The 27,413-nt window shown below is 48.8% G+C and overlaps 1 protein-coding gene across 1 annotated transcript in view; it reads left to right on the forward strand.

Moving 5' to 3' along the window:
- The window catches only part of LOC110502172 (FHF complex subunit HOOK-interacting protein 1B), a 70,547-nt gene extending 50,097 nt beyond the window's left edge, over nucleotides 1-20,450 (forward strand). Inside the window, exons 6-13 of the mRNA XM_090216322.1 lie at nucleotides 3,942-4,187; nucleotides 4,386-4,553; nucleotides 5,211-5,290; nucleotides 5,445-5,614; nucleotides 8,941-10,317; nucleotides 11,196-11,374; nucleotides 13,111-13,273; nucleotides 18,169-20,450. Of these exons, the coding sequence (XP_090072448.1) occupies nucleotides 3,942-4,187; nucleotides 4,386-4,553; nucleotides 5,211-5,290; nucleotides 5,445-5,614; nucleotides 8,941-10,317; nucleotides 11,196-11,374; nucleotides 13,111-13,273; nucleotides 18,169-18,473 (2,688 nt within the window). The 3' untranslated portion in view covers nucleotides 18,474-20,450. The remainder of the gene's footprint in view (nucleotides 1-3,941; nucleotides 4,188-4,385; nucleotides 4,554-5,210; nucleotides 5,291-5,444; nucleotides 5,615-8,940; nucleotides 10,318-11,195; nucleotides 11,375-13,110; nucleotides 13,274-18,168) is intronic.
- Nucleotides 20,451-27,413: the final 6,963 nt, after the last annotated feature.

A 27,413-nucleotide genomic window follows, 5' to 3' on the forward strand; every position in this document is an offset into this window, starting at 1 on the left:
ATTGCAGTGGTAGCCAGCGACAGGCCAGTCTCCTATTGCAGTGGTAGCCAGCGACAGGCCAGTCTCCTATTGCAGTGGTAGCCAGCGACAGGCCAGTCTCCTATTGCAGTGGTAGCCAGCGACAGGCCAGTCTCCTATTGCAGTGGTAGCCAGCGACAGGCCAGTCTCCTATTGCAGTGGTAGCCAGCGACAGGCCAGTCTCCTATTGCAGTGGTAGCCAGCGACAGGCCAGTCTCCTATTGCAGTGGTAGCCAGCGACAGGCCAGTCTCCTATTGCAGTGGTAGCCAGCGACAGGCCAGTCTCCTATTGCAGTGGTAGCCAGCGACAGGCCAGTCTCCTATTGCAGTGGTAGCCAGCGACAGGCCAGTCTCCTATTGCAGTGGTAGCCAGCGACAGGCCAGTCTCCTATTGCAGTGGTAGCCAGCGACAGGCCAGTCTCCTATTGCAGTGGTAGCCAGCGACAGGCCAGTCTCCTATTGCAGTGGTAGCCAGCGACAGGCCAGTCTCCTATTGCAGTGGTAGCCAGCGACAGGCCAGTCTCCTATTGCAGTGGTAGCCAGCGACAGGCCAGTCTCCTATTGCAGTGGTAGCCAGCGACAGGCCAGTCTCCTATTGCAGTGGTAGCCAGCGACAGGCCAGTCTCCTATTGCAGTGGTGGCCAGCGACAGGCCAGTCTCCTATTGCAGTGGTAGCCAGCGACAGGCCAGTCTCCTATTGCAGTGGTAGCCAGCGACAGGCCAGTCTCCTATTGCAGTGGTAGCCAGCGACAGGCCAGTCTCCTATTGCAGTGGTAGCCAGCGACAGGCCAGTCTCCTATTGCAGTGGTAGCCAGCGACAGGCCAGTCTCCTATTGCAGTGGTAGCCAGCGACAGGCCAGTCTCCTATTGCAGTGGTAGCCAGCGACAGGCCAGTCTCCTATTGCAGTGGTAGCCAGCGACAGGCCAGTCTCCTATTGCAGTGGTAGCCAGCGACAGGCCAGTCTCCTATTGCAGTGGTAGCCAGCGACAGGCCAGTCTCCTATTGCAGTGGTAGCCAGCGACAGGCCAGTCTCCTATTGCAGTGGTAGCCAGCGACAGGCCAGTCTCCTATTGCAGTGGTAGCCAGCGACAGGCCAGTCTCCTATTGCAGTGGTAGCCAGCGACAGGCCAGTCTCCTATTGCAGTGGTAGCCAGCGACAGGCCAGTCTCCTATTGCAGTGGTAGCCAGCGACAGGCCAGTCTCCTATTGCAGTGGTAGCCAGCGACAGGCCAGTCTCCTATTGCAGTGGTAGCCAGCGACAGGCCAGTCTCCTGCTGCAGTGGTAGCTAGCGACAGGCCAGTCTCCTATTGCAGTGGTAGCCAGCGACAGGCCAGTCTCCTGCTGCAGTGGTAGCTAGCGACAGGCCAGTCTCCTGCTGCAGTGGTAGCTAGCGACAGGCCAGTCTCCTGCTGCAGTGGTAGCTAGCGACAGGCCAGTCTCCTGCTGCAGTGGTAGCTAGCGACAGGCCAGTCTCCTGCTGCAGTGGTAGCTAGCGACAGGCCAGTCTCCTGCTGCAGTGGTAGCCAGCGACAGGCCAGTCTCCTGCTGCAGTGGTAGCTAGCGACAGGCCAGTCTCCTGCTGCAGTGGTAGCCAGCGACAGGCCAGTCTCCTGCTGCAGTGGTAGCCAGCGACAGGCCAGTCTCCTATTGCAGTGGTAGCCAGCGACAGGCCAGTCTCCTATTGCAGTGGTAGCCAGCGACAGGCCAGTCTCCTATTGCAGTGGTAGCCAGCGACAGGCCAGTCTCCTATTGCAGTGGTAGCCAGCGACAGGCCAGTCTCCTATTGCAGTGGTAGCCAGCGACAGGCCAGTCTCCTATTGCAGTGGTAGCCAGCGACAGGCCAGTCTCCTATTGCAGTGGTAGCCAGCGACAGGCCAGTCTCCTGCTGCAGTGGTAGCCAGCGACAGGCCAGTCTCCTATTGCAGTGGTAGCCAGCGACAGGCCAGTCTCCTATTGCAGTGGTAGCCAGCGACAGGCCAGTCTCCTATTGCAGTGGTAGCCAGCGACAGGCCAGTCTCCTATTGCAGTGGTAGCCAGCGACAGGCCAGTCTCCTATTGCAGTGGTAGCCAGCGACAGGCCAGTCTCCTGCTGCAGTGGTAGCTAGCGACAGGCCAGTCTCCTGCTGCAGTGGTAGCTAGCGACAGGCCAGTCTCCTGCTGCAGTGGTAGCTAGCGACAGGCCAGTCTCCTGCTGCAGTGGTAGCTAGCGACAGGCCAGTCTCCTGCTGCAGTGGTAGCTAGCGACAGGCCAGTCTCCTGCTGCAGTGGTAGCCAGCGACAGGCCAGTCTCCTGCTGCAGTGGTAGCTAGCGACAGGCCAGTCTCCTGCTGCAGTGGTAGCTAGCGACAGGCCAGTCTCCTGCTGCAGTGGTAGCTAGCGACAGGCCAGTCTCCTGCTGCAGTGGTAGCTAGCGACAGGCCAGTCTCCTGCTGCAGTGGTAGCTAGCGACAGGCCAGTCTCCTGCTGCAGTGGTAGCTAGCGACAGGCCAGTCTCCTGCTGCAGTGGTAGCCAGCGACAGGCCAGTCTCCTGCTGCAGTGGTAGCTAGCGACAGGCCAGTCTCCTGCTGCAGTGGTAGCCAGCGACAGGCCAGTCTCCTGCTGCAGTGGTAGCTAGTGACAGGCCAGTCTCCTGCTGCAGTGGTAGCCAGTGACAGGCCAGTCTCCTGCTGCAGTGGTAGCTAGCGACAGGCCAGTCTCCTCTTTATTGTAATCATCCCTCTGATTACAATGAAGAGCATGACGTACCACTCTGTTCTGGGCCAGCTGCAGCTTAACTAGGTCTTTCCTTGCAGCACTTGACCACACGACTGGACAATAATCAAGATTAGGCCAAACTAGAGCCTGCAGGACTTGCTTTGTGGAGTGTGGTGTCAAAATGCTGAGCATCTCTTTATTGCGGCCAGACCTCTCCCCATCTTTACAACCATTGAATCTATATGTTTTGACCATGACAGTTTACAATCTAAGGTAACGAAAAGTAATTTAGTCTCCTCAACTTGTTCAACAGCCACACCATTCATTACCAGATTCAGCTGAGGTCTAGAACTTAAGGAATGATTTGTACCAAATACAATGCTCTTAGTTTTAGAGATGTTCAGGACCAGTTTATTACTGGCCACCCATTCCAAAACAGACTGCAACTCTTTGTTAAGGGTTTCCGTGACTTCATTAGCTGTGGTTGCTGATGTGTATATGGTTGAATCATCAGCATACATGGACACACATGCTTTGTTTAATGCCAGTGGCAGGTCATTGGAAAAAATAGAAAAGAGTAGAGTGCCTAGAGAGCTGCCCTGTGGTACACCACATTTTTACATGTTTGGCATTAGAGACGCTTACTTTAAAGAAAACCCTTTGAGTTCTATTTGATAGATAGCTCTGAATCCACCATATGGCTGGAGGTTGAAAAGCCATAACACATGCGTTTTGTGTGTATGTATATAAAATAAAAATAAAATATATTTTTTTTATAATAACTTGGAGGGGCAAATGTAATATTTTTGCTCCAAAAACTTTTTTTGCTGCCAGTTGCTATAAAGAAATGCTGTCCACAGGACTCTCTGTGTTGGCTAGCTGCTCTCCAAGGGGCTGTGGTGTTATTAAACCAGAGACCGTTTTTCAGATTAAACGAGGAACACATTTGCCTGTAGACACTGTCCTGAGACCTGTTTTCCAATGCATGTGTATATCTCCCAGAAATGTCATCTTTCTCCCTCCTTTATTTGATCAGAAAATACATCATTAATACATGGACTGGTAGTATTTCCCGCTGAGTGTTTGTGATGTGCTGCTGACACACATGCCTGCTTTCCCTTATATTTGACACATGTTCAGCCTTGTCAAAATGAACATTTCACCTCTTAATTTAGTCCTAAACATCCACTGACCTCTCCCCCCCCCCCCCCCCCCCCCCCCTCCAGGTGCTGGCCACGGGCCTCAGTGCTCTCTACTCCTCCCTGCCGAGGAAGATAGAGGTACGGGGGGATGACTGGCACGCTCTGCGCAGGGAGGACTGGATGGGCGTGTCTTCTCTGGTGCTCTTCATGAACTCTCTGGAGTTCTGTAACGCTGTCATCCAGGTGGCTCACCCCCTGGTCCGCAGACAGCTGGTCGACTACGTTCACAACGGCTTCCTGGTCCCGGTCATGGGACCCGCCCTACACAAGGTAGGGGGGGGGGGACTCTCTGATTGGCTAGCCTGAGCTGATTGATTGAATTTATTAGCTAGTTAAAAAAATAGTAGTCAGCCGGAGACGACGCTCAAAAACTTGATTTTATTACTCTTCTCGTTAAAACATGTAATTTTGGCTGCCAATATCAGAGTAGTTTATTTTAATATGTATCAACCCCCCCCCCCCCCCCAGTCATCTGTAGATGAGATGATAGCCAGTACAACCTACCTGGACCTGTTCCTGCGCAGCATCACGGAAACGTCTCTTCTTAAAACCTTCCTGCGTTTTATCCTCATGCATCGCCACGACAACGACACCATCCTGGACACGTTGCTAACGCGCATCAGCAGCAACTCGAGGGTCAGTACTATGTAGTGTTTGTGAGTGTACAGTACTGGGGGTTCTCTGGGAGTGAGAGGGAGAAGTTGACATTTTCCAGTCATTTAGCAGAACATCTTATCTAAAGCCTCTTACAGTTAGTGCCATCAAAAGGTAGCTAGGTGAGACAACCACATCCATATCAGTAAAATGAATACAGGTGTGTCTAATGTTCTGCTGTTTCTCTCCTACAGCTGTTTCTCTCCTACAGCTGTGTCTAATGTTCTGCTGTTTCTCTCCTACAGCTGTTTCTCTCCTACAGCTGTTTCTCTCCTACAGCTGTTTCTCTCCTACAGCTGTTTCTCTCCTACAGCTGTGTCTAATGTTCTGCTGTTTCTCTCCTACAGCTGTTTCTCTCCTACTACAGCTGTGTCTAATGTTCTGCTATTTCTCTCCTACAGCTGTTTCTCTCCTACAGCTGTGTCTAATGTTCTGCTGTTTCTCTCCTACAGCTGTTTCTCTCCTACAGCTGTTTCTCTCCTACAGCTGTTTCTCTCCTACAGCTGTTTCTCTCCTACAGCTGTGTCTAATGTTCTGCTTTTTCTCTCCTACAGCTGTTTCTCTCCTACAGCTGTGTCTAATGTTCTGTTGTTTCTCTCCTACAGCTGTGTCTAATGTTCTGTTATTTCTCTCCTACAGCTGTGTATGGTGTCTTTGAGCCTGTTTAGGACTCTGCTCTCTCTCAACTGTGAAGACCTCATGTTGCAGCTCGTTCTCAGGTAGATACTGTGTGTGTGTGTTGTGTTACTATACTACTGCTGCTGCTACTACTGAGAATGTAACAGTGTATTGTTGTCTTACTGCATATTTTTAAGATTCTACTTGTAATTATACTTTCATTATAAATGAAATCTATTATTATTTTCATGACAGGTATCTGCTGCCCTGTACCCATGTGATGTTGAGTCAGAGGCGTGCCATCAGGGACACTGATCTCTATGGTAAATCAGCTGACAAGTTCCTGTCCCTGATCCCCGACTGCTGCCGTCTGAGCACAGCGCCCTCTGCTGAGCGGGAGGAAGAACCTGCCCTTTGGGGGAAAGGTAACTTGACTGACAGGCGACTAACCACGGTTTCTACTGAACATTTCACTCATTCGAGCAGATGCTCTCATCCAGATTAACTTACAATGTAGCCTTTTTCAATACACAAGACAAGCATAAGAAATGGTGTGTGTTTTAAACCATTGTGCTTCACTTTTAACTATACGTCTTCATTATGAAGTTTTATGGAGATATTTTGATAAAATTTTTTATCAACGTTTAAAATATATACAGTGGGGCTAAAACAGTATTTAGTCAGCCACCAATTGTGCAAGTTCTCCCACTTAAAAAGATGAGAGAGGCCTGTAGGAAGCTAGGAAAGACCAAGAAAAGGAAGCTAGGAAAGGAAGGAAAGAGAGCTAGCCACACGGGACTCGTCTGAGGTCTGTAGCGCTGATGTGCCAACTTCTGTCTGTTGCGTCTGAACCGTTTTGGGTTCTAAAACTAATATGACCCCACTGTGGAAAGGGGAGACTCTCACAAACATGTCACGGGACTCGTCTGACGGCAACCCATACACATTAATGGAAGTGGTTTTGTGGCAAATAAGAGGTTAAAAACATATGTATTTGCTGATCTTATATTTCCTAGATATAGTGAAAGGGGGGATACCTAGTCAGTTCTACATTTAACCTGGGGGGGGGCATAATCGACATCGATGGCGCCCAGGGAACATTGAAGGGAACTGCCTTTCCCAGGGGTAGAACGACAGATTTTTAACTTGTCGGTTCGGGGATTCGATCCAACAACATTTCGTTTACTAGCCCAACACTCTAACCACTAGGCTACCTGCTGGTTACTGGCCCAACGCTCTAACCACTAGGCTACCTGCTGGTTACTGGTCCAAAGCTCTAACCACTAGGGTACCTGCTGGTTACAACGCTCTAACCACTAGGCTACCTGCTGGTTACTGGCCCAACACTCTAACCACTAGGCTACCTGCTGGTTACTGGCCCAACGCTCTAACCACTAGGCTACCTGCTGGTTACTGGTCCAAAGCTCTAACCACTAGGGTACCTGCTGGTTACAACGCTCTAACCACTAGGCTACCTGCTGGTTATTGGCCCAACACTCTAACCACTAGGCTACCTGCTGGTTACTGGCCCAACGCTCTAACCACTAGGCTACCTGCTGGTTACTGGTCCAAAGCTCTAACCACTAGGCTACCTGCTGGTTACAACGCTCTAACCACTAGGCTACCTGCTGGTTACTGGCCCAACGCTCTAACCACTAGGCTACCTGCTGGTTACTGGTCCAACGCTCTAACCACTAGGCTACCTGCAGGTTACAACGCTCTAACCACTAGGCTACCTGCTGGTTACTGGTCCAACGCTCTAACCACTAGGCTACCTGCTGGTTACAACGCTCTAACCACTAGGCTACCTGCTGGTTACAACGCTCTAACCACTAGGATACCTGCTGGTTACTTGTCCAACGCTCTAACCACTAGGCTACCTGCTGGTTACTGGTCCAACGCTCGAACCACTAGGCTACCTGCTGGTTACAACGCTCTAACCACTAGGCTACCTGCTGGTTACTTGTCCAACGCTCTAACCACTAGGCTACCTGCTGGTTACAACGCTCTAACCACTAGGCTACCTGCTGGTTACTAGTCCAACAGTCTAACCACTAGGCTACCTGCTGGTTACTGGCCCAATGCTCTAACCACTAGGCTACCTGCTGGTTACTAGTCCAACGCTCTAACCACTAGGCTACCTGCTGGTTACTGGTCCAACGCTCTAACCACTAGGCTACCTGCTGGTTACTGGCCCAACGCTCTAACCACTAGGCTACCTGCTGGTTACTAGTCCAACACTCTAACCACTAGGCTACCTGCTGGTTACTGGTCCAACGCTCTAACCACTAGTCTACCTGCTGGTTACTAGTCCAACGCTCTAACCACTAGGCTACCTGCTGGTTACTAGTCCAACGCTCTAACCACTAGTCTACCTGCTGGTTATTGGTCCAACGCTCTAACCACTAGGCTACCTGCTGGTTACTAGTCCAACGCTCTAACCACTAGGCTACCTGCTGGTTACTAGTCCAACGCTCTAACCACTAGGCTACCTGCTGGTTATTGGTCCAACGCTCTAACCACTAGGCTACCTGCTGGTTACTAGTCCAACACTCTAACCACTAGGCTACCTGCTGGTTATTGGTCCAACGCTCTAACCACTAGTCTACCTGCTGGTTACTAGTCCAACGCTCTAACCACTAGGCTACCTGCTGGTTACTGGCCCAGCGCTCTAACCACTAGGCTACCTGCTGGTTACAACGCTCTAACCACTAGGCTACCTGCTGGTTACTAGTCCAACGCTCTAACCACTAGGCTACCTGCTGGTTACAACGCTCTAACCACTAGGCTACCTGCTGGTTACTAGTCCAACGCTCTAACCACTAGGCTACCTGCTGGTTACTAGTCCAACGCTCTAACCACTAGGCTACCTGCTGGTTACTAGTCCAACGCTCTAACCACTAGGCTACCTGCTGGTTACTAGTCCAACGCTCTAACCACTAGGCTACCTGCTGGTTACTAGTCCAACGCTCTAACCACTAGGCTACCTGCTGGTTACTAGTCCAACGCTCTAACCACTAGGCTACCTGCTGGTTATTGGTCCAACGCTCTAACCACTAGGCTACCTGCTGGTTACTAGTCCAACGCTCTAACCACTAGGCTACCTGCTGGTTACTAGTCCAACGCTCTAACCACTAGGCTACCTGCTGGTTACTAGTCCAACGCTCTAACCACTAGGCTACCTGCTGGTTACTAGTCCAACGCTCTAACCACTAGGCTACCTGCTGGTTACTAGTCCAACGCTCTAACCACTAGGCTACCTGCTGGTTACTAGTCCAACACTCTAACCACTAGGCTACCTGCTGGTTACTAGTCCAACGCTCTAACCACTAGGCTACCTGCTGGTTACTAGTCCAACACTCTAACCACTAGGCTACCTGCTGGTTACTAGTCCAACGCTCTAACCACTAGGCTACCTGCCTATAGGACAGACACTTCAAAACTTTAGTCCAAAAATAAATCACAAGGATCACAATCACAATTGTACCATTTATGAATGTGTTATTTAATGTGTTTCTATGGGCTATAGTGGTAAATTCAATATATTATTAAATAATACAAAATAAAAGGTAACTATGGGCATATTTAAAAAATAAAATAAAAAATAAAACATGTTTATTTGTAAGTTGCATTGTGTTACACAACGACTCTCTTGTTTGACTCACTACTTAGATTTATATATAAATGTTGTAAATATATATCCACATAAAGTAGAATCATGACTAATGTTCCTCCCTCTGTCTGTCTGTAGTCCTGAACAGCCCCAGCTCGGAGTCTCCAGTACACCACAAACCCAGCACTCCATCCCGCTTGGCCCTCTTCATGCGCCAGCAGAGCACTGGAGGAGGGCCGTCCACCCCCTCCCTCACCGAGACGGTCCCCTCGTCGCCCGGTGCCGGCCCCAACACCCCCCTGTCCCCAGATAGCCCCATGCACCCCGTCCCAGAGGGGCTGGACTGGGAGTCGGGGTACCTGGAGTACCTCAGGGACGCACGTAGGGGGGTAGAGCTGTGCTCCTGGGCCTGCCGGAACTGGTCAGCCCCCTACGACGGAGAGGACCCCTCACCCAACACGGCCCCTCTACCGCCCCCTCCCCCCACCTCCAACCCCTCCCTGGCCATGTTCCCAGAGCACTTCTCCTTCCAGCAGGGTGGTAGTACCTCCCCCGGCCAGCAGAGGGCAGCGGTGGTGGCAGCAGCGCGGTCAGAGTGGAGCAGTACAGAGCGGGACAGTGGAGAGTGGGACGTCACCATCGGTAAGAACAGCTGTATCAGCCTCACACCCCGCACCAAGAAACGCAGCCTGCAGAGAGAGGATGTCCACCTCCCCAAACCTCTCCATCTCCCTCCTGATTCTGCCTCCCTCCCTGACCCTTCCGCTGTTCCCCACCTCCACTCCGCCCCCACCAAGGGCGCTCAGCAGGCCATCATCAATGGGACGTTGTTGGGGGGGCAGGGGGACAGCCAGGATGGAGGGATGGAGGTTAAGAAGGTGAAGAGAGAGTTGGGCGAGCAGCGGCCCCCTGCTGGGGGGGACTATAGTCAGAACGGGGAGGTGAGTGCCTGCCCTGCCCCTGCCCAGTCCTGCGGGTCCCTACAGGGCTTCTACGGTGAAGGGAATGGGAGTGGAGCTGCGGAAAGCTCCAGAGGTCTTCCACCACACAAACCGAGTCACACCCAGACTCCGTCTGCTTCACTGCTCTCAGAACCCCGTGCCAACTCCTCCAACGACAGGCTGACCCTCCGTGCTGCAGCATCCAGCCCTGGATCGGGACCTCCAGAGGCAATGCTCTTTAACCAGTCAGAAGCAGTGGAGCGACTGATCTCTGAGCTCCTGGATGGGGCTGGGCCTGGGGAGGGGGGCCAGCAGGGGCCTGGGGACTCTAACGGCCAGGGCATCAGCATCGAGGCCTTCACCCAGGAACTCCGGGAGCTGGAGGACAGGGTAAGGGAGAGGAGCAAGGGGGTGGGGCTGCTCAGACAGCTGGAGGAGACCACCAGAGACCCCCACTCAGGGGAACCACCGCCCCCTTCTCCCCTGGACGCTGACCTGATGGGGAGCGGGGTAGTGGCTGGAGTTGTGGGGGTGTTCAGGCCTCTAGGACAGCCATCCACTCAGCCCTACACAGGTGAGAAAGACCACCAGGGAGCAGTAGGGTTTTTGTGTCTATTAGATGATGTTGTTTACTGTTTATCTGCTGTTTACTTGCTTATGTGTGTTAAGATGTTAGTTCTCATATTTTAAATTGGTGCTTGAGGGTTGGATGCTGCTCCATTTATTTAATTATTTTGATGTTGGTTTGATGTTTTCTTTTGGTTGACTTCCTCTTTTGATGTTGGATGGCGTTGCACAGGAAATTAATGTAGACTGTTGCTTCCTTTTGATATTTAGTCTTGTTTTGTTGCCTGTTTTTTTTTTTTTTGTTGGATCTTGACTTCCATTAGTGTGCATGTACACCTTCCCTCCCTCCATTCTCTCTTCCTCGCTCCCTTCTCTCTTTCCCCCTCTTCCTCGCTCCCCTCTCTCTTTCTCCCTCGCTCTCCTCTCTTTCCCCCTCTCCCTCGCTCTCCTCTCTTTCCCCCTCTCCCTCGCTCTCCTCTCTTTCCCCCTCTCCCTCGCTCCCCTCTCTCTTTCCCCCTCTCTCGCGCTCTCCTCTCTTTCCCCCTCTCTCGCGCTCTCCTCTCTTTCCCCCTCTCTCTCGCTCCCTTCTCTCTTCCCCCCTCTCCCTCGCTCCCCTCTCTCTTTCTTTCCCCCTCTTCCTCGCTCCCCTCTGTCTCCTTCCCCTCTTCCTCGCTCCCCTCTGTCTCCTTCCCTATATCTTCCTTGCTCTCTGTTTCTCCCCCAGGGAAATGAACTGTTGGCTAAATCTGCTGCAACGCATCACTTCTCACTTCTGAGACGTGTGTTTTGTTGTACATTTTGTCCCCCGTTTCAAATAAACAAAATATCTCTCCCTCTCTCTCTGGCTCCCCCTCTCTATCGCTCTCTCTCGCGCCTCCCCTGCAGGTCCGTTCATGGTGGTTCTGTTTGCCAAGCTGGAAAACATGCTCCAGAACTCTCTGTATGTAAACATCCTGTTGACGGGTATTCTGGGCCAGCTTGCCTGCTACCCTCAACCCCTGCTCCGATCTTTCCTCCTCAACACCAACATGGTGTTCCAGCCCAGCGTCAAGTCTCTCATACAGGTAGGAAGACATCACTATGTTCCCTAACTCGAACCCAGTGTCAAGTCTCTTATACAGGTGGTAGGAAGACATCACTATGTTCCCTAACTCGAACCCAGCGTCAAATCTCTCATATGCTGACCACACCGCTAGCGTCAAGTCTCTCATATGCTGACCACACTGCTAGCGTCAAGTCTCTCATATGCCGACCACACTGCTAGCGTCAAGTCTCTCATATGCCGACCACACTGCTAGCGTCAAGTCTCTCATATGCTGACCACACTGCTAGCGTCAAGTCTCTCATATGCCGACCACACTGCTAGCGTCAAGTCTCTCATATGCCGACCACACTGCTAGCGTCAAGTCTCTCATATGCTGACCACACTGCTAGCGTCAAGTGCGCGAGCGTTGAAAAAGAAATGTACAATCATTGTTATTCGAACATTGCACCCACTGCTCGAGCTCGTCAACGAGCATCTCCATAGCCAGGTGCTGAAATAGAACTGGATCCTAAGTCCCGCCTCTCCCATCTCATTGGTTTTTAGGAGCATATACCCACGTGGGTGATTTGAAAGATGAACTGAGGTTCACACTCCAGTCCAGTTGGTGGTGGTAATGCACCTTAAAGTTGGTTGAAAACCGCCATATAAAGTCCGAAGAAGAAGAAGAAGCCTGAAGGAGGAGAGATTACTAGAAACTAACTCAGTTTACCCTTTTATCTGTGGATTCATTGTCAGAGTAGAGGACCTTGTGCATTTCAGCTAAAATATCAACCCAATGTTTATATCCCAGGACAAAATGAGCTGGCAACAGCAAACTAGAGAAATGGACATAAATGTTCAATGCTTTTTGACCTGTCCCCAAATTAATTTAGTTGGTTCAGAGTTCGTTTTGATATTTCAACCTGCGTGTCCTGATCACGTCTGGTGTGGGGGGGACAAAATCAACATGCGTGTTGAATGTTCAATGCTTTTTGACCTGTCCCCAAATTAATTTAGTTGGTTCAGAGTTCGTTTTGATATTTCAACCTGCGTGTCCTGATCACGTCTGGTGTGGGGGGGACAAAATCAACATGCGTGTGATGGTGCACGTGAACGAGGGACTGGTCAGCATGTCATACTGATAGGAAGGATCACTATGTTCCCTAACTTTGCTTCCCTCCCCTGCCTCCTCTCTCTCCCCTGCCTCCTCTCTCTTCTCTCTCCCCTGCCTCCTCTCTCTTCTCTCTCCCTTGCCTCCTCTCTCTCTCCTGCCTCCTTTCTCTCCCCTGCCTCCTCTCTCTTCTCTCTCCCCTGCCTCCTCTCTCTCTTCTCTCTCCCCTGCCGCCTCTCTCCTCTCTCTCTCCTGCCTCCTCTCTCTCTCCTGCCTCCTCTCTCTCTCCTGCCTCCTCTCTCTCTCCTGCCTCTTCTCTCTCCTGCCTCTTCTCTCTCCTGCCTCTTCTCTCTCTCCTGCCTCCTCTCTCCCCCCTGCCTCCTCTCTCTTCTCACTCTCTCCTGCCTCCTCTCTCTTCTCTCCCCTGCCTCCTCTCCTCTCTCTCCCCTGCCTCCTCTCTCTTCTCACTCTCTCCTGCCTCCTCTCTTCTCTCTCTCTCGCCTATCTCCTCTCTCTTCTCTCTTCTCTCCCCTGCCTCCTCCTCTCTCTCCCTGGCCTCCTCTCTCTTCTCTCTCTCTCCCCTACCTCCTCTCTCTCCTCTCTCTCTCCCCTGCCTCCTCTCTCTCTCCCCGGCCTCCTCTCTCTTCTCTCTCTCACTCCCTCAGGTCCTGGGCTCAGTGAAGAGCCGCATCGAGACGTTTGCAGCGTCCCATGAGGACTTCCCTGCCATGCTGAAGAAAGCCCAGCGCTACCTGGCTGCCAGGGGCAAGGTGGACTGGGCGGACTCACCCATGGGGATGCCCACACTGCGACGCTCTGATTCTCTGGGTGAGTGAGAGGGCCACGGACACATTGGCCCAGCGTCGTCCGGGTTAGGGGAGGGTTTGGCCCAGCGCCGTCCGGGTTAGGGAAGGGTTTGGCCCAGCGCTGTCCGGGTTAGGGGAGGGTTTGGCCCAGCGCCGTCCGGGTTAGGGGAGGGTTTGGCCCAGCGCTGTCCGGGTTAGGGGAGGGTTTGGCCGGCAGGGATGTCCTTGTCCCAACGCGCTCTAGCAACTCCTTGTGGCGGACCGGGCGCAGTGCACGCTGACACGGTCGCCAGCTGGACAGTGTTTCCTCCGACACTTTGGTGCGGCTAGCTTCCAGGTTAAGCGAGCAGTGTGTCAAGAAGCAATGCGGCTTGGCGGAGTCGTGTTTTGGAAGACGCTTGGCTCTCGACCTTCGACCTCTCCCTAATCCGTACGGGAGTTGCAGCGATGGAACAAGACTGGAACTACCATTTGGATGTCACGAGATTAGGAAGGAAAAGGGGTAAAAGTGAAAAAATATATATAAATAGTAAAAAAAAAAAAAGTTGATGTCTGACATGTTTTGGGTTATTTACTTCTCTTCTGTTGTCAGTCTCCCTGTCCTACCCTTTCTGTATTGTCAGTCTCCCTGTGCTATCCTGTCTGTCTGTTGGGTCAGTCTCCCTGTGCTATCCTGTCTGTCTGTTGGGTCAGTCTCCCTGTGCTATCCTGTCTGTCTGTTGGGTCATTCTACCTGTCCTATCCTGTCTGTCTGTTGGGTCAGTCTCCCTGTGCTATCCTGTCTGTCTGTTGGGTCAGTCTCCCTGTGCTATCCTGTCTGTCTGTTGGGTCATTCTACCTGTCCTATCCTGTCTGTCTGTTGGGTCATTCTACCTGTCCTATCCTGTCTGTCTGTTGGGTCAGTCCACCTGTCCTATCCTGTCTGTCTGTTGGGTCAGTCTCCCTGTGCTATCCTGTCTGTCTGTTGGGTCAGTCTCCCTGTGCTATCCTGTCTGTCTGTTGGGTCATTCTACCTGTCCTATCCTGTCTGTCTGTTGGGTCAGTCTCCCTGTGCTATCCTGTCTGTCTGTTGGGTCAGTCTCCCTGTGCTATCCTGTCTGTCTGTTGGGTCAGTCTCCCTGTGCTATCCTGTCTGTCTGTTGGGTCAGTTTCCCTGTGCTATCCTGTCTGTCTGTTGGGTCAGTCTCCCTGTGCTATCCTGTCTGTCTGTTGGGTCATTCTACCTGTCCTATCCTGTCTGTCTGTTGGGTCAGTCCACCTGTCCTATCCTGTCTGTCTGTTGGGTCAGTCTCCCTGTGCTATCCTGTCTGTCTGTTGGGTCAGTCTCCCTGTGCTATCCTGTCTGTCTGTTGGGTCATTCTACCTGTCCTATCCTGTCTGTCTGTTGGGTCAGTCTCCCTGTGCTATCCTGTCTGTCTGTTGGGTCATTCTACCTGTCCTATCCTGTCTGTCTGTTGGGTCAGTTTCCCTGTGCTATCCTGTCTGTCTGTTGGGTCAGTCTCCCTGTGCTATCCTGTCTGTCTGTTGGGTCATTCTACCTGTCCTATCCTGTCTGTCTGTTGGGTCAGTCCACCTGTCCTATCCTGTATGTCTGTATTAGAGGTCAATTATGATTGTTCAATGCCAATACTGATTTATTGGAGGACTATAAAAATCTGATATCGATTAATTGGACGATTTGTTTTATTTTATTTGTAATAATGACAATACTGAATGAACACTTATTTTAACCTAATATAATACATCAATAAAATCAATTTAGCCTCAAATAAATAATGAAACATGTTCAATTTGGTTTAAATAATGCAAAAACAAAGTGTTGAAGAAGAAAGTAAAAGTGCAATATGTGCCATGTAAGAAAGCTAACGTTTCAGTTCCTTGCTCAGAACATGAGAACATATGAAAGCTGGTGGTTCCTTTTAACATGAGTCTTCAATATTCCCAGGTAAGAAGTTTTAGGTTGGAGTTATTATAGGAATTATAGGACTATTTCTCTCTATACCATTTGTATTTCATTAACCTTTGACTATTGGATGTTCTTATAAGCACTTTAGTATTGCCAGTGTAACAGTATAGCTTCCGTCCCTCTCCTCGCTCCTCCCTGGGCTCGAACCAGGAACACATCGACAACAGCTATCCTCGAGTCATCGTTACCTATCGCTCCACAAAAGCCGCAGGCCTTGCAGAGCAAGGGGAACAACTACTCCAAGTCTCAGAGCGAGTGACGTCACCGATTGAAACGCTACTATTGCGCACCCCGCTAACTAGCTAGCCATTTCACATCGGTTACACCAGCCTAATTTCGGGAGTTGATAGGCTTGAAGTCATAAACAGCGCAATGCTTGAAGCACAGCTAAGAGCTCCTGGCAAATGCACGAAAGCGCTGTTTGAAATAATGTTTACGAGCCTGCTGGTGCCTACCATCGTTCAGTCAGACTGCTCTATCAAATTTCAAATCATAGACTTAATTATAACATAATAACACACAGAAATACGAGCCTTTGGTCATTAATATGGTCCAATCCGGAAACTATCATCTCGAAAACAAAGCGTTTATTCTTTCAGTGAAATACGGAACCGTTCCGTATTTTATCTAACGGGTGGCATCCCTAAGTCTATATACTGCTGTTACATTGTACAACTTTCAATGTTATGTCATAATTATGTACAATTCTGGTGAATGAATTACTTTGTTTGTCTTAGTTAGGAATAAATGGACTTCACACAGTTCACAACGAGCCAGGTGGCCCAAACTGCTGCATATACCCTGACTGCTTGCACGGAACGCAAGAGAAGTGACACAATTTCCCTAATTATAAAACATTCATGTATAGCAGGCAATATTAACTAAATATGCAAGTTTAAAAATATATACTTGTGTATTGATTTTAAAGAAAGGCATTGATGTTTATGGTTAGGTTTGGTGCAACTACAGTGCTAAGTCATCACCAGTTTGGCGAAGTAGGCTGTGATTCGATGAGAAATTAACAGGCACCGCATTGATTATATGCAACGCAGGACACGCTAGATAAACTAGTAATATCATCAACCATGTGTAGTTAACTAGTGATTATGTTAAGATTGCTTGTTTTTCATAAGATAAGTTTAATGCTAGCTAGCAACTTACCTTGGCTTCTTGCTGCCGTCGCGTAACAGGTAGTCAGCCTGCCATGCAGGCTCCTCGTGGAGTGCAATGTAAGGCAGGTGGTTAGAGCGTTGGACTAGTAACCGGAAGGTTGCAAAAACAAATCCCTGAGCTGACAAGGTGAAAATCTGTTGTTCTGCCCCTGAACAAGGCAGTTAACCCACTGTTCCTAGGCCGTCATTGTAAATAACAATGTGTTCTTAACTGACTTGCCTAGTTAAATAAAAGTTTTTTTTTTTTAAACGGTGTCCAAAAATTCAGATTGTTGAAACCTTGAAATCGGCCTTAATTAATCGATCATTCCGATTTAATTGGTTGACCTCTAGTCTGTGTGTGTGTCAGTATACCTGTTCTATCCTGTCTGTCAGTTGCCCTGTCCTATCATGTGTCTGTTGTCAGGGTACCTGTCCTATCCTGTATGTTGTCATTCTACCTGTCCTGTCTGTCTGTTGTCAGTCTACCTGTCCTGTCTGTCTGTTGTCAGTCTACCTGTCCTGTCCTGTCTGTCTGTTGTGTCAGTCTATCTGTCCTGTCTGTTATCAGTCTACCTGTCTGTCTGTTATCAGTCTACCTGTCTGTCTGTTATCAGTCTACCTGTCTGTCTGTTATCAGTCTACCTGTCTGTCTGTTATCAGTCTACCTGTCTGTCTGTTGTCAGTCTACCTGTCCTGTCTGTCTGTTGTGTCAGTCTACCTGTTGTGTCAGTCTACCTGTCCTGTCTCTGTTGTGTCAGTCTACCTGTCCTGTCTCTGTTGTGTCAGTCTACCTGTCCTGTCTCTGTTGTGTCAGTCTACCTGTCCTGTCTCTCTGTTGTGTCAGTCTACCTGTCCTGTCTGTCTGTTGTGTCAGTCTACCTGTCCTGTCTGTCTGTTGTGTCAGTCTACCTGTTGTGTCAGTCTACCTGTCCTGTCTCTGTTGTGTCAGTCTACCTGTCCTGTCTCTGTTGTGTCAGTCTACCTGTCCTGTCTCTCTGTTGTGTCAGTCTACCTGTCCTGTCTGTCTGTCTGGTGTCAGTCTACCTGTCCTGTCTGTCTGGTGTCAGTCTACCTGCCCTGTCTGTCTGGTGTCAGTCTACCTGTCCTGTCCTGTCTGTCTGTTGTGTCAGTCTATCTGTCCTGTCTGTTATCAGTCTACCTGTCTGTCTGTTATCAGTCTACCTGTCTGTCTGTTATCAGTCTACCTGTCTGTCTGTTATCAGTCTACCTGTCTGTCTGTTATCAGTCTACCTGTCTGTCTGTTATCAGTCTACCTGTCTGTCTGTTATCAGTCTACCTGTCTGTCTGTTATCAGTCTACCTGTCTGTCTGTTGTCAGTCTACCTGTCCTGTCTGTCTGTTGTGTCAGTCTACCTGTTGTGTCAGTCTACCTGTCCTGTCTCTGTTGTGTCAGTCTACCTGTCCTGTCTCTGTTGTGTCAGTCTACCTGTCCTGTCTCTGTTGTGTCAGTCTACCTGTCCTGTCTCTCTGTTGTGTCAGTCTACCTGTCCTGTCTGTCTGTTGTGTCAGTCTACCTGTCCTGTCTGTCTGTTGTGTCAGTCTACCTGTTGTGTCAGTCTACCTGTCCTGTCTCTGTTGTGTCAGTCTACCTGTCCTGTCTCTGTTGTGTCAGTCTACCTGTCCTGTCTCTCTGTTGTGTCAGTCTACCTGTCCTGTCTGTCTGTCTGGTGTCAGTCTACCTGTCCTGTCTGTCTGGTGTCAGTCTACCTGCCCTGTCTGTCTGGTGTCAGTCTACCTGTCCTATCCTAATCACATGCTGTGTCTATCTCTCTTCCAGTGAAGAGCCGGAAACCCTCACTAGGCGACCTGATCCTTCGCCACACCAACAGCCCCACGCGGGCACGCCACGCCGCCCAGCTCGCCCTGGCCCACGTACGAGACGGCGGCCAATCGCTGCACAGTGCCCTGTTCCGGGGCGGGTCAGGGGCGTCGGGGCTGGAGAAGCAGGCAGAGGCTCTGAGGGTGAAGAACGCCGTCTACTGCGCCGTCATCTTCTCCGAGTTCCTCAAGGAGCTGGCCGCTCTGGCCCAGGAGCACGCTGTCTCCATGCCCTTCCTCCAGAGCCACGACACTGAGGAGTGATGCTGTCTGTCTCCACACCCTTCCTCCAGAGCCACGACACCGAGGAGTGATGCTGTGTCTCCATGCCCTTCCTCCAGAGACACGACACTGAGGAGTGATGCTGTCTGTCTCCACACCCTTCCTCCAGAGCCACGACACCGAGGAGTGATGCTGTGTCTCCATGCCCTTCCTCCAGAGACACGACACCGAGGAGTGATGCTGTCTGTCTCCATGCCCTTCCTCCAGAGACACGACACTGAGGAGTGATGCTGTCTGTCTCCACGCCCTTCCTCCAGAGACGTGACACTGAAGGTTGCAACCCGATTTCAACCCTCCTCCCAGAAGATTGAGAAGCATTGGATTGGTTGTAAGCGTTGTCTGGAGGGAGTTCCTTTCCACCGTTGTTAAATCTAGTGTACGTGACGTCTGGGCCTGTATCCACAAAGTGTCTAAAAGACAGACGGGATAGGGCAGGTAGACTGACACAGACAGACAGACAGAGACAGACAGGATAGGACAGGTATACTGACACAAGAGACAGTGGTTAGGATAGAACAGGTAGACTGACACAAGAGACAGTGGTTAGGATAGAACAGGTAGACTGACACGAGACCGTGGTTAGGATAGGACAGGTAGACTGACACGCGAGACTGGTTAGGATAGGACAGGTAGACTGACATGTGAGACAGTGGTTAGGATAGGACAGGTAGACTGACACATGAGACAGTGGTTAGGATAGGACAGGTAGACTGACACAAGAGACAGTGGTTAGGATAGGACAGGTAGACTGACACAAGAGACAGTGGTTAGGATAGGACAGGTAGACTGACACAAGAGACAGTGGTTAGGATAGGACAGGTAGACTGACACGTGAGACAGTATTTAGGATAGGACAGGTAGACTGACGGGGAACTGGCATCAGTTTAGAATTTTACATCATAACGAATAAGATTGTATGAACAGATCCTAGATCAGCAATCCTTCTCTAGGACACTGTGACCATATATGGACAGATTCTAGATCGGCACTCCTTCTCTAGGACACTGTGACCATATATGGACACATCCTAGATCGGCACTCCTTCTCTAGGACACTGTGACCATATATGGACAGATCCTAGATCGACACTCTTTCTCTAGGACACTGTGACCTTATATGGACAGATCCTAGATCAGCAATCCTTCTCTAGGACACTGTGACCATATATGGACAGATCCTAGATCGGCACTCCTTCTCTAGGACACTGTGACCTAATATGGACAGATCCTAGATCAGCAATCCTTCTCTAGGACACTGTGACCATATATGGACAGATCCTAGATCGGCACTCCTTCTCTAGGACACTGTGACCATATATGGACAGATTCTAGATCAGCACTCCTTCTCTAGGACACTGTGACCATATATGGACAGATCCTAGATCAGCAATCCTTCTCTAGGACACTGTGACCATATATGGACAGATCCTAGATCAGCACTCCTTCTCTAGGACACTGTGACCATATATGGACAGATCCTAGATCAGCACTCCTTCTCTAGGACACTGTGACTATATATGGACAGATCCTAGATCAGCACTCCTTCTCTAGGACACTGTGACCATATATGGACAGATCCTAGATCAGCACTCCTTCTCTAGGACACTGTGACCATATATGGACAGTTCCTTTACTCCCTTCCACCTGCAGGGGGCAAAGTGGAGCACTGATGGGGCTGAGAGCTACAGTGAAGAGACGAGGGGGAGGGGGACAGTTCATTCGGACAATGTGAAATCAAGAATGGAAATGCAATATATATATATATATATATACACACACACACACACACTAAATGTGAATAGATCTGTAGATCTTGGAGAGTGGTCTGTAGTGTACATACCATACCACATGTGCACATGGTGCTGAGTCAGCTCTTTCCACTCTCCCCTCTAGTGAATGATGCTCATCAGACGTGTTAAATCTTCCGTCTTTTTGAAAATCTGACTACAGCAACAACAACAAAAAAGACCCACAACCTTAAATTTCCCCTGTTCCTGTTCGGTACGTAATTTTTCAGAGCGCTGAAACTGTAAACTAAGTGAGCAAACTCTAGATACTCAGCGTTGATCGTCTCAACTGTAGTGGACACAACAGGAAGGGATCTGACCAATGGGCTCAGAGCATCTGAAGAAGACAAACCTTTTGTTTTTAAACTCATCACCTCAGCTTGTGAGATTTAACAGGGAGGGGGAGAGGAGGAGGTCTGGAAAAGGGGAGGTGACGAGAAAGGACCCCCCCCCCGGTACCGTGTACTGGAAAACAAAAGTGGATTTTGATATTTGTATTTACAACCTCTCTCCATGTTTTATCATCATTTTAGATTTAATTTATATTTTTTTTTTTATATCGCAGAATTTTTTTTTCGACCTATCAATGCCATATGGTGGCAAAATATGTGTGTGCGCCGTGCATTCTATGATCATGTACCCGGTGTTGCCAGTCTATTTGGTCATGCACAAGGTGTTGCCAGTCTATTTGGTCATGCACCCGGTGTTGCCAGTCTATTTGGTCATGCACAAGGTGTTGCCAGTCTATTTGGTCATGCACCTGGTGTTGCCAGTCTATTTGGTCATGCACCTGGTGTTGCCAGTCTATTTGGTCATGCACAAGGTGTTGCCAGTCTATTTGGTCATGCACCCGGTGTTGCCAGTCTATTTGGTCATGCACAAGGTGTTGCCAGTCTATTTGGTCATGCACAAGGTGTTGCCAGTCTATTTGGTCATGCACAAGGTGTTGCCAGTCTATTTGGTCATGCACAAGGTGTTGCCAGTCTATTTGGTCATGCACCCGGTGTTGCCAGTCTATTTGGTCATGCACAAGGTGTTGCCATAGGAAAGGCTGTGTTTCTGTTCTGTTGTATAAAAAACACTGCAGTGCTTTAGGCCTGGCTAACTCATTGATCCTGCTCTATAGAGTCTACTCCTCTGGTTGCTTGTCAACGTTAGCTGGCTAACTCATTGATCATGCTTTGTAGAGTCTATCCCTCTGGTTGCTTGTCAAAGTTAGCTGGCTAAATCATTGATCCTGCTTTGTAGAGTCCACCTCTCTGATGGTTCAGTGTGGGACGGAGGATGGGAAGGTTCATCGGTAGTCTGAGACTGGGAGAAAACCTTGTGCTCGTTGCTTTCAACCTCTCTTCTCTCGTGCTGGTTTTCCTCTGGAGATATTGGTTCCTCTAAAAGCTTTACATTTGTTTTAATGCGACTACATTTATCACAATGTTGGGGGAAAGATACTTCAAGGAAAAGATACTGTAGATCTATCACCTAGGCTAGGAACATGGAATCCAAAAGAACATAGAACAGTCACCCCAACTGTTCTATAATGGAACATAGAACTGTCATAATAACCTAGTCTGAGTACCAGTCTCTCTTAGCTAACATTCTACTCCTTGCCATTACCATATTTGATACATGACATGGAGTATTTTGCTACACCCGCAATAACATCTGCTAAACACATGTGACAATGAATATGTTGATTTGACTTGTGTATAGGGAGTGGATTCTCTAGAGGCTGGTACTCAGGATAATGATAACCTTGGAACTAGCCTAACTAAGAGACTGGTACCCAGGCTAATGATAACCTTGGAACTAGCCTAACTAAGAGACTGGTACCCAGGCTAATGAAAGGCTAGTTCCAAGGTTAACTAAGAGACTGGGACCCAGGCGAATGATAACCTTGGACCTAGCCTAACTAAGAGACTGGTACCCAGGCTAATGATAACCTTGGAACTAGCCTAACTAAGAGACTGGTACCCAGGCTAATGATAACCTTGGAACTAGCCTAACTAAGAGACTGGTACTCAGGATAATGATAACCTTGGGACTAGCCTAACTAAGAGACTGGTACCCAGGCTAATGATAACCTTGGAACTAGCCTAACTAAGAGACTGGTACTCAGGCTAATGATAACCTTGGGACTAGCCTAACTAAGCATGATGCGGTCTTAAACAGTAATACTTAACCTTACATAGGTAATATACATATCTAAAAGGTGTCATTCTTATTGTCTCTTGAGGTACCAAGTAAAGATGGCACCTTTTTTTCTTCTCTCTGGGAAACTAGTCTGTAGAAACGTTAACCATGTCAGTGTTTCCGTGCATCTAATATTGATTAGTATGCGTTGTGTTGAGAAGCTAGCCCACACGGTGTTTGAGGCTTTGCCAAGACACTTTAATTACTTTCATTTCCGTTTGTATTTATTATTATTTTTTTAATCTAAGGTTTGAGGTTGTTTTTAAGTGTGTGTGTGTGTCAGTGTGTGTGTGTGTGTGAAAGTCCATCTCTAACCCTGCCTCTATATTGTCAGTATCTTGGCTCAACATTCTCTCTGGTCTGTCAGTGAAACAACTGTTTTTGCCAGTTTTTTTTTTTCCCCCCAGAACATCTGTCAGAATTTAAAATGGATATGCAGGAAACTCTGGTCGACAGGTACGACTCTTGACTTTGACGTTTGATGAAAGCCATGGCTACAATAGTTCCCTTTTATATCCTGTGCTGTTACTCTTATTCTGGACATGTATAACTCTCAACAATTGAATCCCCAGAATGGACGATATTCCCATATATATTCTCGAACAGCTACATCCAGATGTTTGAAGAGGGGGAAGAAAAAAAAAATACAGTAATTCTATAAAAATATGAACAATAAAATCTGTATGAGAAGTCGCTAGTTCCACTAGTAGGTTCTGGGTAAATCTTGCGCTAGACTGAGAATAGAGAATGGAGCTGTTTCTGTGTTGAAGAGGGAGGGAGTAAACTACTGCAGTGTTCTCCAAAACACCATGCGTCCCTCCAGCTGTCCATCCAAACCTTCTCATTCTGTCTGTTTCCTTCACCTCCAATGTGTCCCTTTTCATTCGGTTTTATTATGTCTCAATACGTTGTGCAAGAAAAAAAAAATGATTTTACAGCTGGTGACCCCCCCCCCCCCCCCCCCCCCCCGAGGGCTGGTGACCCCCCCCCCCCCCCCCCCCCCCCCCGAGGTCACAAACTGTACCCTGGCAATGACCAAATGGCAATGACCAAATGATGATCTCTTCTTAACCGTTATCTATTTCATTTTGATCAGACGTCAAATCAGTCACTCGAAGTCCGTTTTTTTTTTTTTTTAAGAACTTGTATGAATATTTTTCTTGTGAAAGAATTGCTTGTTAAAAGGTTGTGTGAGTTTAGTTGCACCGTTCTTTATTAGACAGTTCACTGTTCTCTTGAAGTTCTCTCCCCATCCACAAGAACGTTATGCATGCAACAAACCCTAAACTAACTCAGTTGAGGTAAATACATCTGGGTTTCAGGGTGGCCACAGCCAGTAGCTGGATCAGGTGTTGTCACCATGTTAGCATTTTCCTTTTTTTATCGTCAATTGTTAAGAAATTCAAGCAACTATTTCAATTGTGTTGATTGGTGATTTGTGAGCCTGTTCAGCTCTTTCCAGGTTTGGTCTTTTCTGTGTGTGTGTGTGTGTGTGTGGCAGTAGTAGTCTTCCTCAGTCATTGCACCTCTCTCCCTCATACAGCCATCTCTGTGTGTGTGTGTGTGGCAGTAGTAGTCTTCCTCAGTCATTGCACCTCTCTCCCTCATACAGCCATCTCTCTGTGTGTGTGTGTGTGTGTGTGTGTGTGTGTGTGTGTGTGTGTGCGGCAGTAGTAGTCTTCCTCAGTCATTGCACCTCTCTCCCTCATACAGCCATCTCTCTGTGTGTGTGTGTGTGTGTGTGTGTGGCAGCAGTAGTCTTCCTCAGTCATTGCACCTCTCTCCCTCATACAGCCATCTCTCTGAAACTGGGTGGATGTGTGTGTGTGTGTGTGTGTGTGTGTGTGTGTGTGGCAGTAGTAGTCTTCCTCAGTTATGCACCTCTCTCCCTCATACAGCCATCTCTCTGTGTGTGTGTGTGTGTGTGGCAGCAGTAGTCTTCCTCAGTCATTGCACCTCTCTCCCTCATACAGCCATCTCTCTGTGTGTGTGTGTGTGTGTGTGTGTGGCAGCAGTAGTCTTCCTCAGTCATTGCACCTCTCTCCCTCATACAGCCATCTCTCTGAAACTGCCAGTCAGCCACTCCACATAATGCCATGCAGTCGAGGTTTGAAAAAGATCCTCTGATGTCACTTCCTGACTTCCTTTTATATTTACTGCTTATCATAATTCAAACTATGTTTGGAGAGAATGTAGTTACTGTTCCAAATGACAAGATACCACAAGAGAGCTGAACAACTCACTGTGATTATCTAGTCAATGAGCTGACGAGGATGGATTTATGGTTCTCATCAGTATTGTGTGCGTGTGTCATTTTTAAAAGATTTAAGTTTCAAACCATTTTTTGTTTTAAATGTAGATTTCTGGAAATTGTCTGTCAGCTGTTCTCTCTCACTTTTTTGTTTGTTCCTGTATTGTGAAATGATAGACTTGCCCAGATAGATCTCTCCTGGAATCTATGCAAATATGTTGTGGTGTCCTACCGCCAAGGCTGAAACGGGAGACGGACTGAGTTAACCTGTAAATAATGTATAAACCAATGGCTCTTTAGAAATACAGGGGCCATATGAATTAATCAAGAGGACTGAATGAAACACAATGCGAAATGAATGTCTGAAATATTTTTATATCATTTAAGAGAGAAGAAGAAGAAGAAAAACATGAAACAAAAGCAACAAACTTTGTGGGGAACAATCTGGAAGAAACACAGAAAATAAAGGGAATGTTTTTATTCATTTATAAATGTTTTACCCTAGCCATATGAATTGTGTCATGACGTTTCTTTATTTTGCCTTTTCTCTCCTGTGTCAATTAAGCTTCTAACACACCACACAGAACAGTTGATGTACAGATCAGTTTCCCACTTAGAGATGAGCTTTTTCTGTCTTTCACCTGTTACTCTCCTTTTTAATCATTCACACTGTGTGTGTGTGTGTGTGTGTGTGTGTGTGCTCTATTTCACAGCAGAACATTCTACAGATATTTATTAACGGACTCAAACTCTTGTTTATTAGCCTAGCTCCAAGCGCTGGGGTGATTGAGTGAGTCTCATGCATGTCTAGAACATTCACCACTGTCAGTGTGTTGGTTGATCTAGAACATTCACCACTGTCAGTGTGTGGGTTGATCTAGAACATTCACTACTGTCAGTGTGTTGGTTGATTTAGAACATTCACCACTGTCAGTGTGTGGGTTGATCTAGAACATTCACCACTGTCAGTGTGTGGGTTGATCTAGAACATTCACCACTGTCAGTGTGTGGGTTGATCTAGAACATTCACCACTGTCAGTGTGTGGGTTGATCTAGAACATTCACCACTGTCAGTGTGTTGGTTGTCCACCTGTTTCAATCGGAACTGTCCGACGTAGCCCGCTACCAAGGACTGGGCTTTCCTTCTCCATGACTGACGAGAGTAAGACATTTAAGCGTGTTAACCTTCGCAAGGCTGCCGGCCCAGACGGCATCCCTAGCCACGTCCTCAGAGCATGCGCAGACCGGCTGGCTGGAATGTTTACGGACATATTCGATATCTTCACTATCTGCTGTCCCCACGCGCTTCAAGATGATCACCATTGTTCCTGAACTAAGCATAATTGACTGTCACCCCGTAGCACTCACTTCTGTTGTCATGAAGTGTTTTGAGAGGCTAATTAAGGATCATATCATCTCCACCTTACCCGACACCCTAGACCCACTTCAATTTGCTTACTGACCCAATAGATCCACAGACAATGCAATCGCCATCACACTGCACACTGTTCTATCCCATTATTCATTGACAATAGCTCAGCATTCAACACCATAGTACCCTCTAAGTTCATCATTAAGCTGGAGGCCCTGAGTCTGAACCCTGTCCTATACAACTCGGTCCTGGACTTCCTGATAGGCTGCCCCCAGGTGGTGAAGGTAGGAAACATCACCTCCACTCTGCTGATCTTCAACACAGGGACCCCACAAGGGTGTGTGCTCATCCCCCTCCTGTACTCCCTGTTCAACAATGACCGCGTGGCCATACACGCCTCCATCTCAATCATCAAGTTAGCAGACGACACAACAGTAGTGGGCTTGATTACCAACAATGATGAGACAGCCTACAGGGAGGAGGTGAGGCCCTGGGAGAGTGGTGCCAGGAAAATAACCTCAACAAAACAAAGGACCTGATCGTGGACTTCAGGAAACAGCAGAGGGAGCTCGCCTGCTATCCACATCGAAGGGACCGCATTGGAGAAGGTGGAAAGCTTCAAGTTCCTCGGCGTACACATCACTGACCATTTGAAATTGTCCACCCACACCGACAGTGTGGTGAGGAAGGTGCAACAGCACCTCTTCAACCTCAGGAGGCTGAAGAAATTTGGCTTGGCCCCTAAAACCCTCACAAACTTTTACAGATGCAAAATTGAGAGCATCCTGTCGGGCTGTATCACCGCCTGGTACGGCAACTAAACCACCCGCAACCGCAGGGCTCTCCAGGCGGTGGTGCGGTCTGCCCAACGCATCACCGGGGGCAGACAACCTGCACTCCAGGACACCTACAGCACCCACTGGAAGGCCAAAAGATCAGCAAGGACATCAACCGCCACAGCCTGTTCACCCCGCTATCATCCAGAAGGCTAGGTCAGTACAGGTGCATCAAAGCTGGGACAAGAGACTGAAAAAAACAGCTTCTGTCTCAAAGCCATAAGACTGTCAAATAGCCATCACTAGCCAGCTTCTACCTGGTTTTTGCAACCCTGCAACTTATAGGCTGCTGCCCTATAAACAGTTGAAGTCGGAAGCTTACATACACTTAGGTTGGAGTCATTGAAACTAGTTTTCCAACCACTCCACAAATTTCTTGTTAACAAACGATAGTTTTGGCAAGCCGTTGAGGACATCTACTTTGTGCATGACACAAGTAATTTTTCCAACAATTGTTTACAGACAGATTATTTCACTTATAATTCAC

The sequence above is a fragment of the Oncorhynchus mykiss genome, chromosome 22 (assembly GCF_057628025.1).
Source record: "Oncorhynchus mykiss isolate SJ-2025 chromosome 22, ASM5762802v1, whole genome shotgun sequence".
Classification (NCBI taxonomy): domain Eukaryota; kingdom Metazoa; phylum Chordata; class Actinopteri; order Salmoniformes; family Salmonidae; genus Oncorhynchus; species Oncorhynchus mykiss.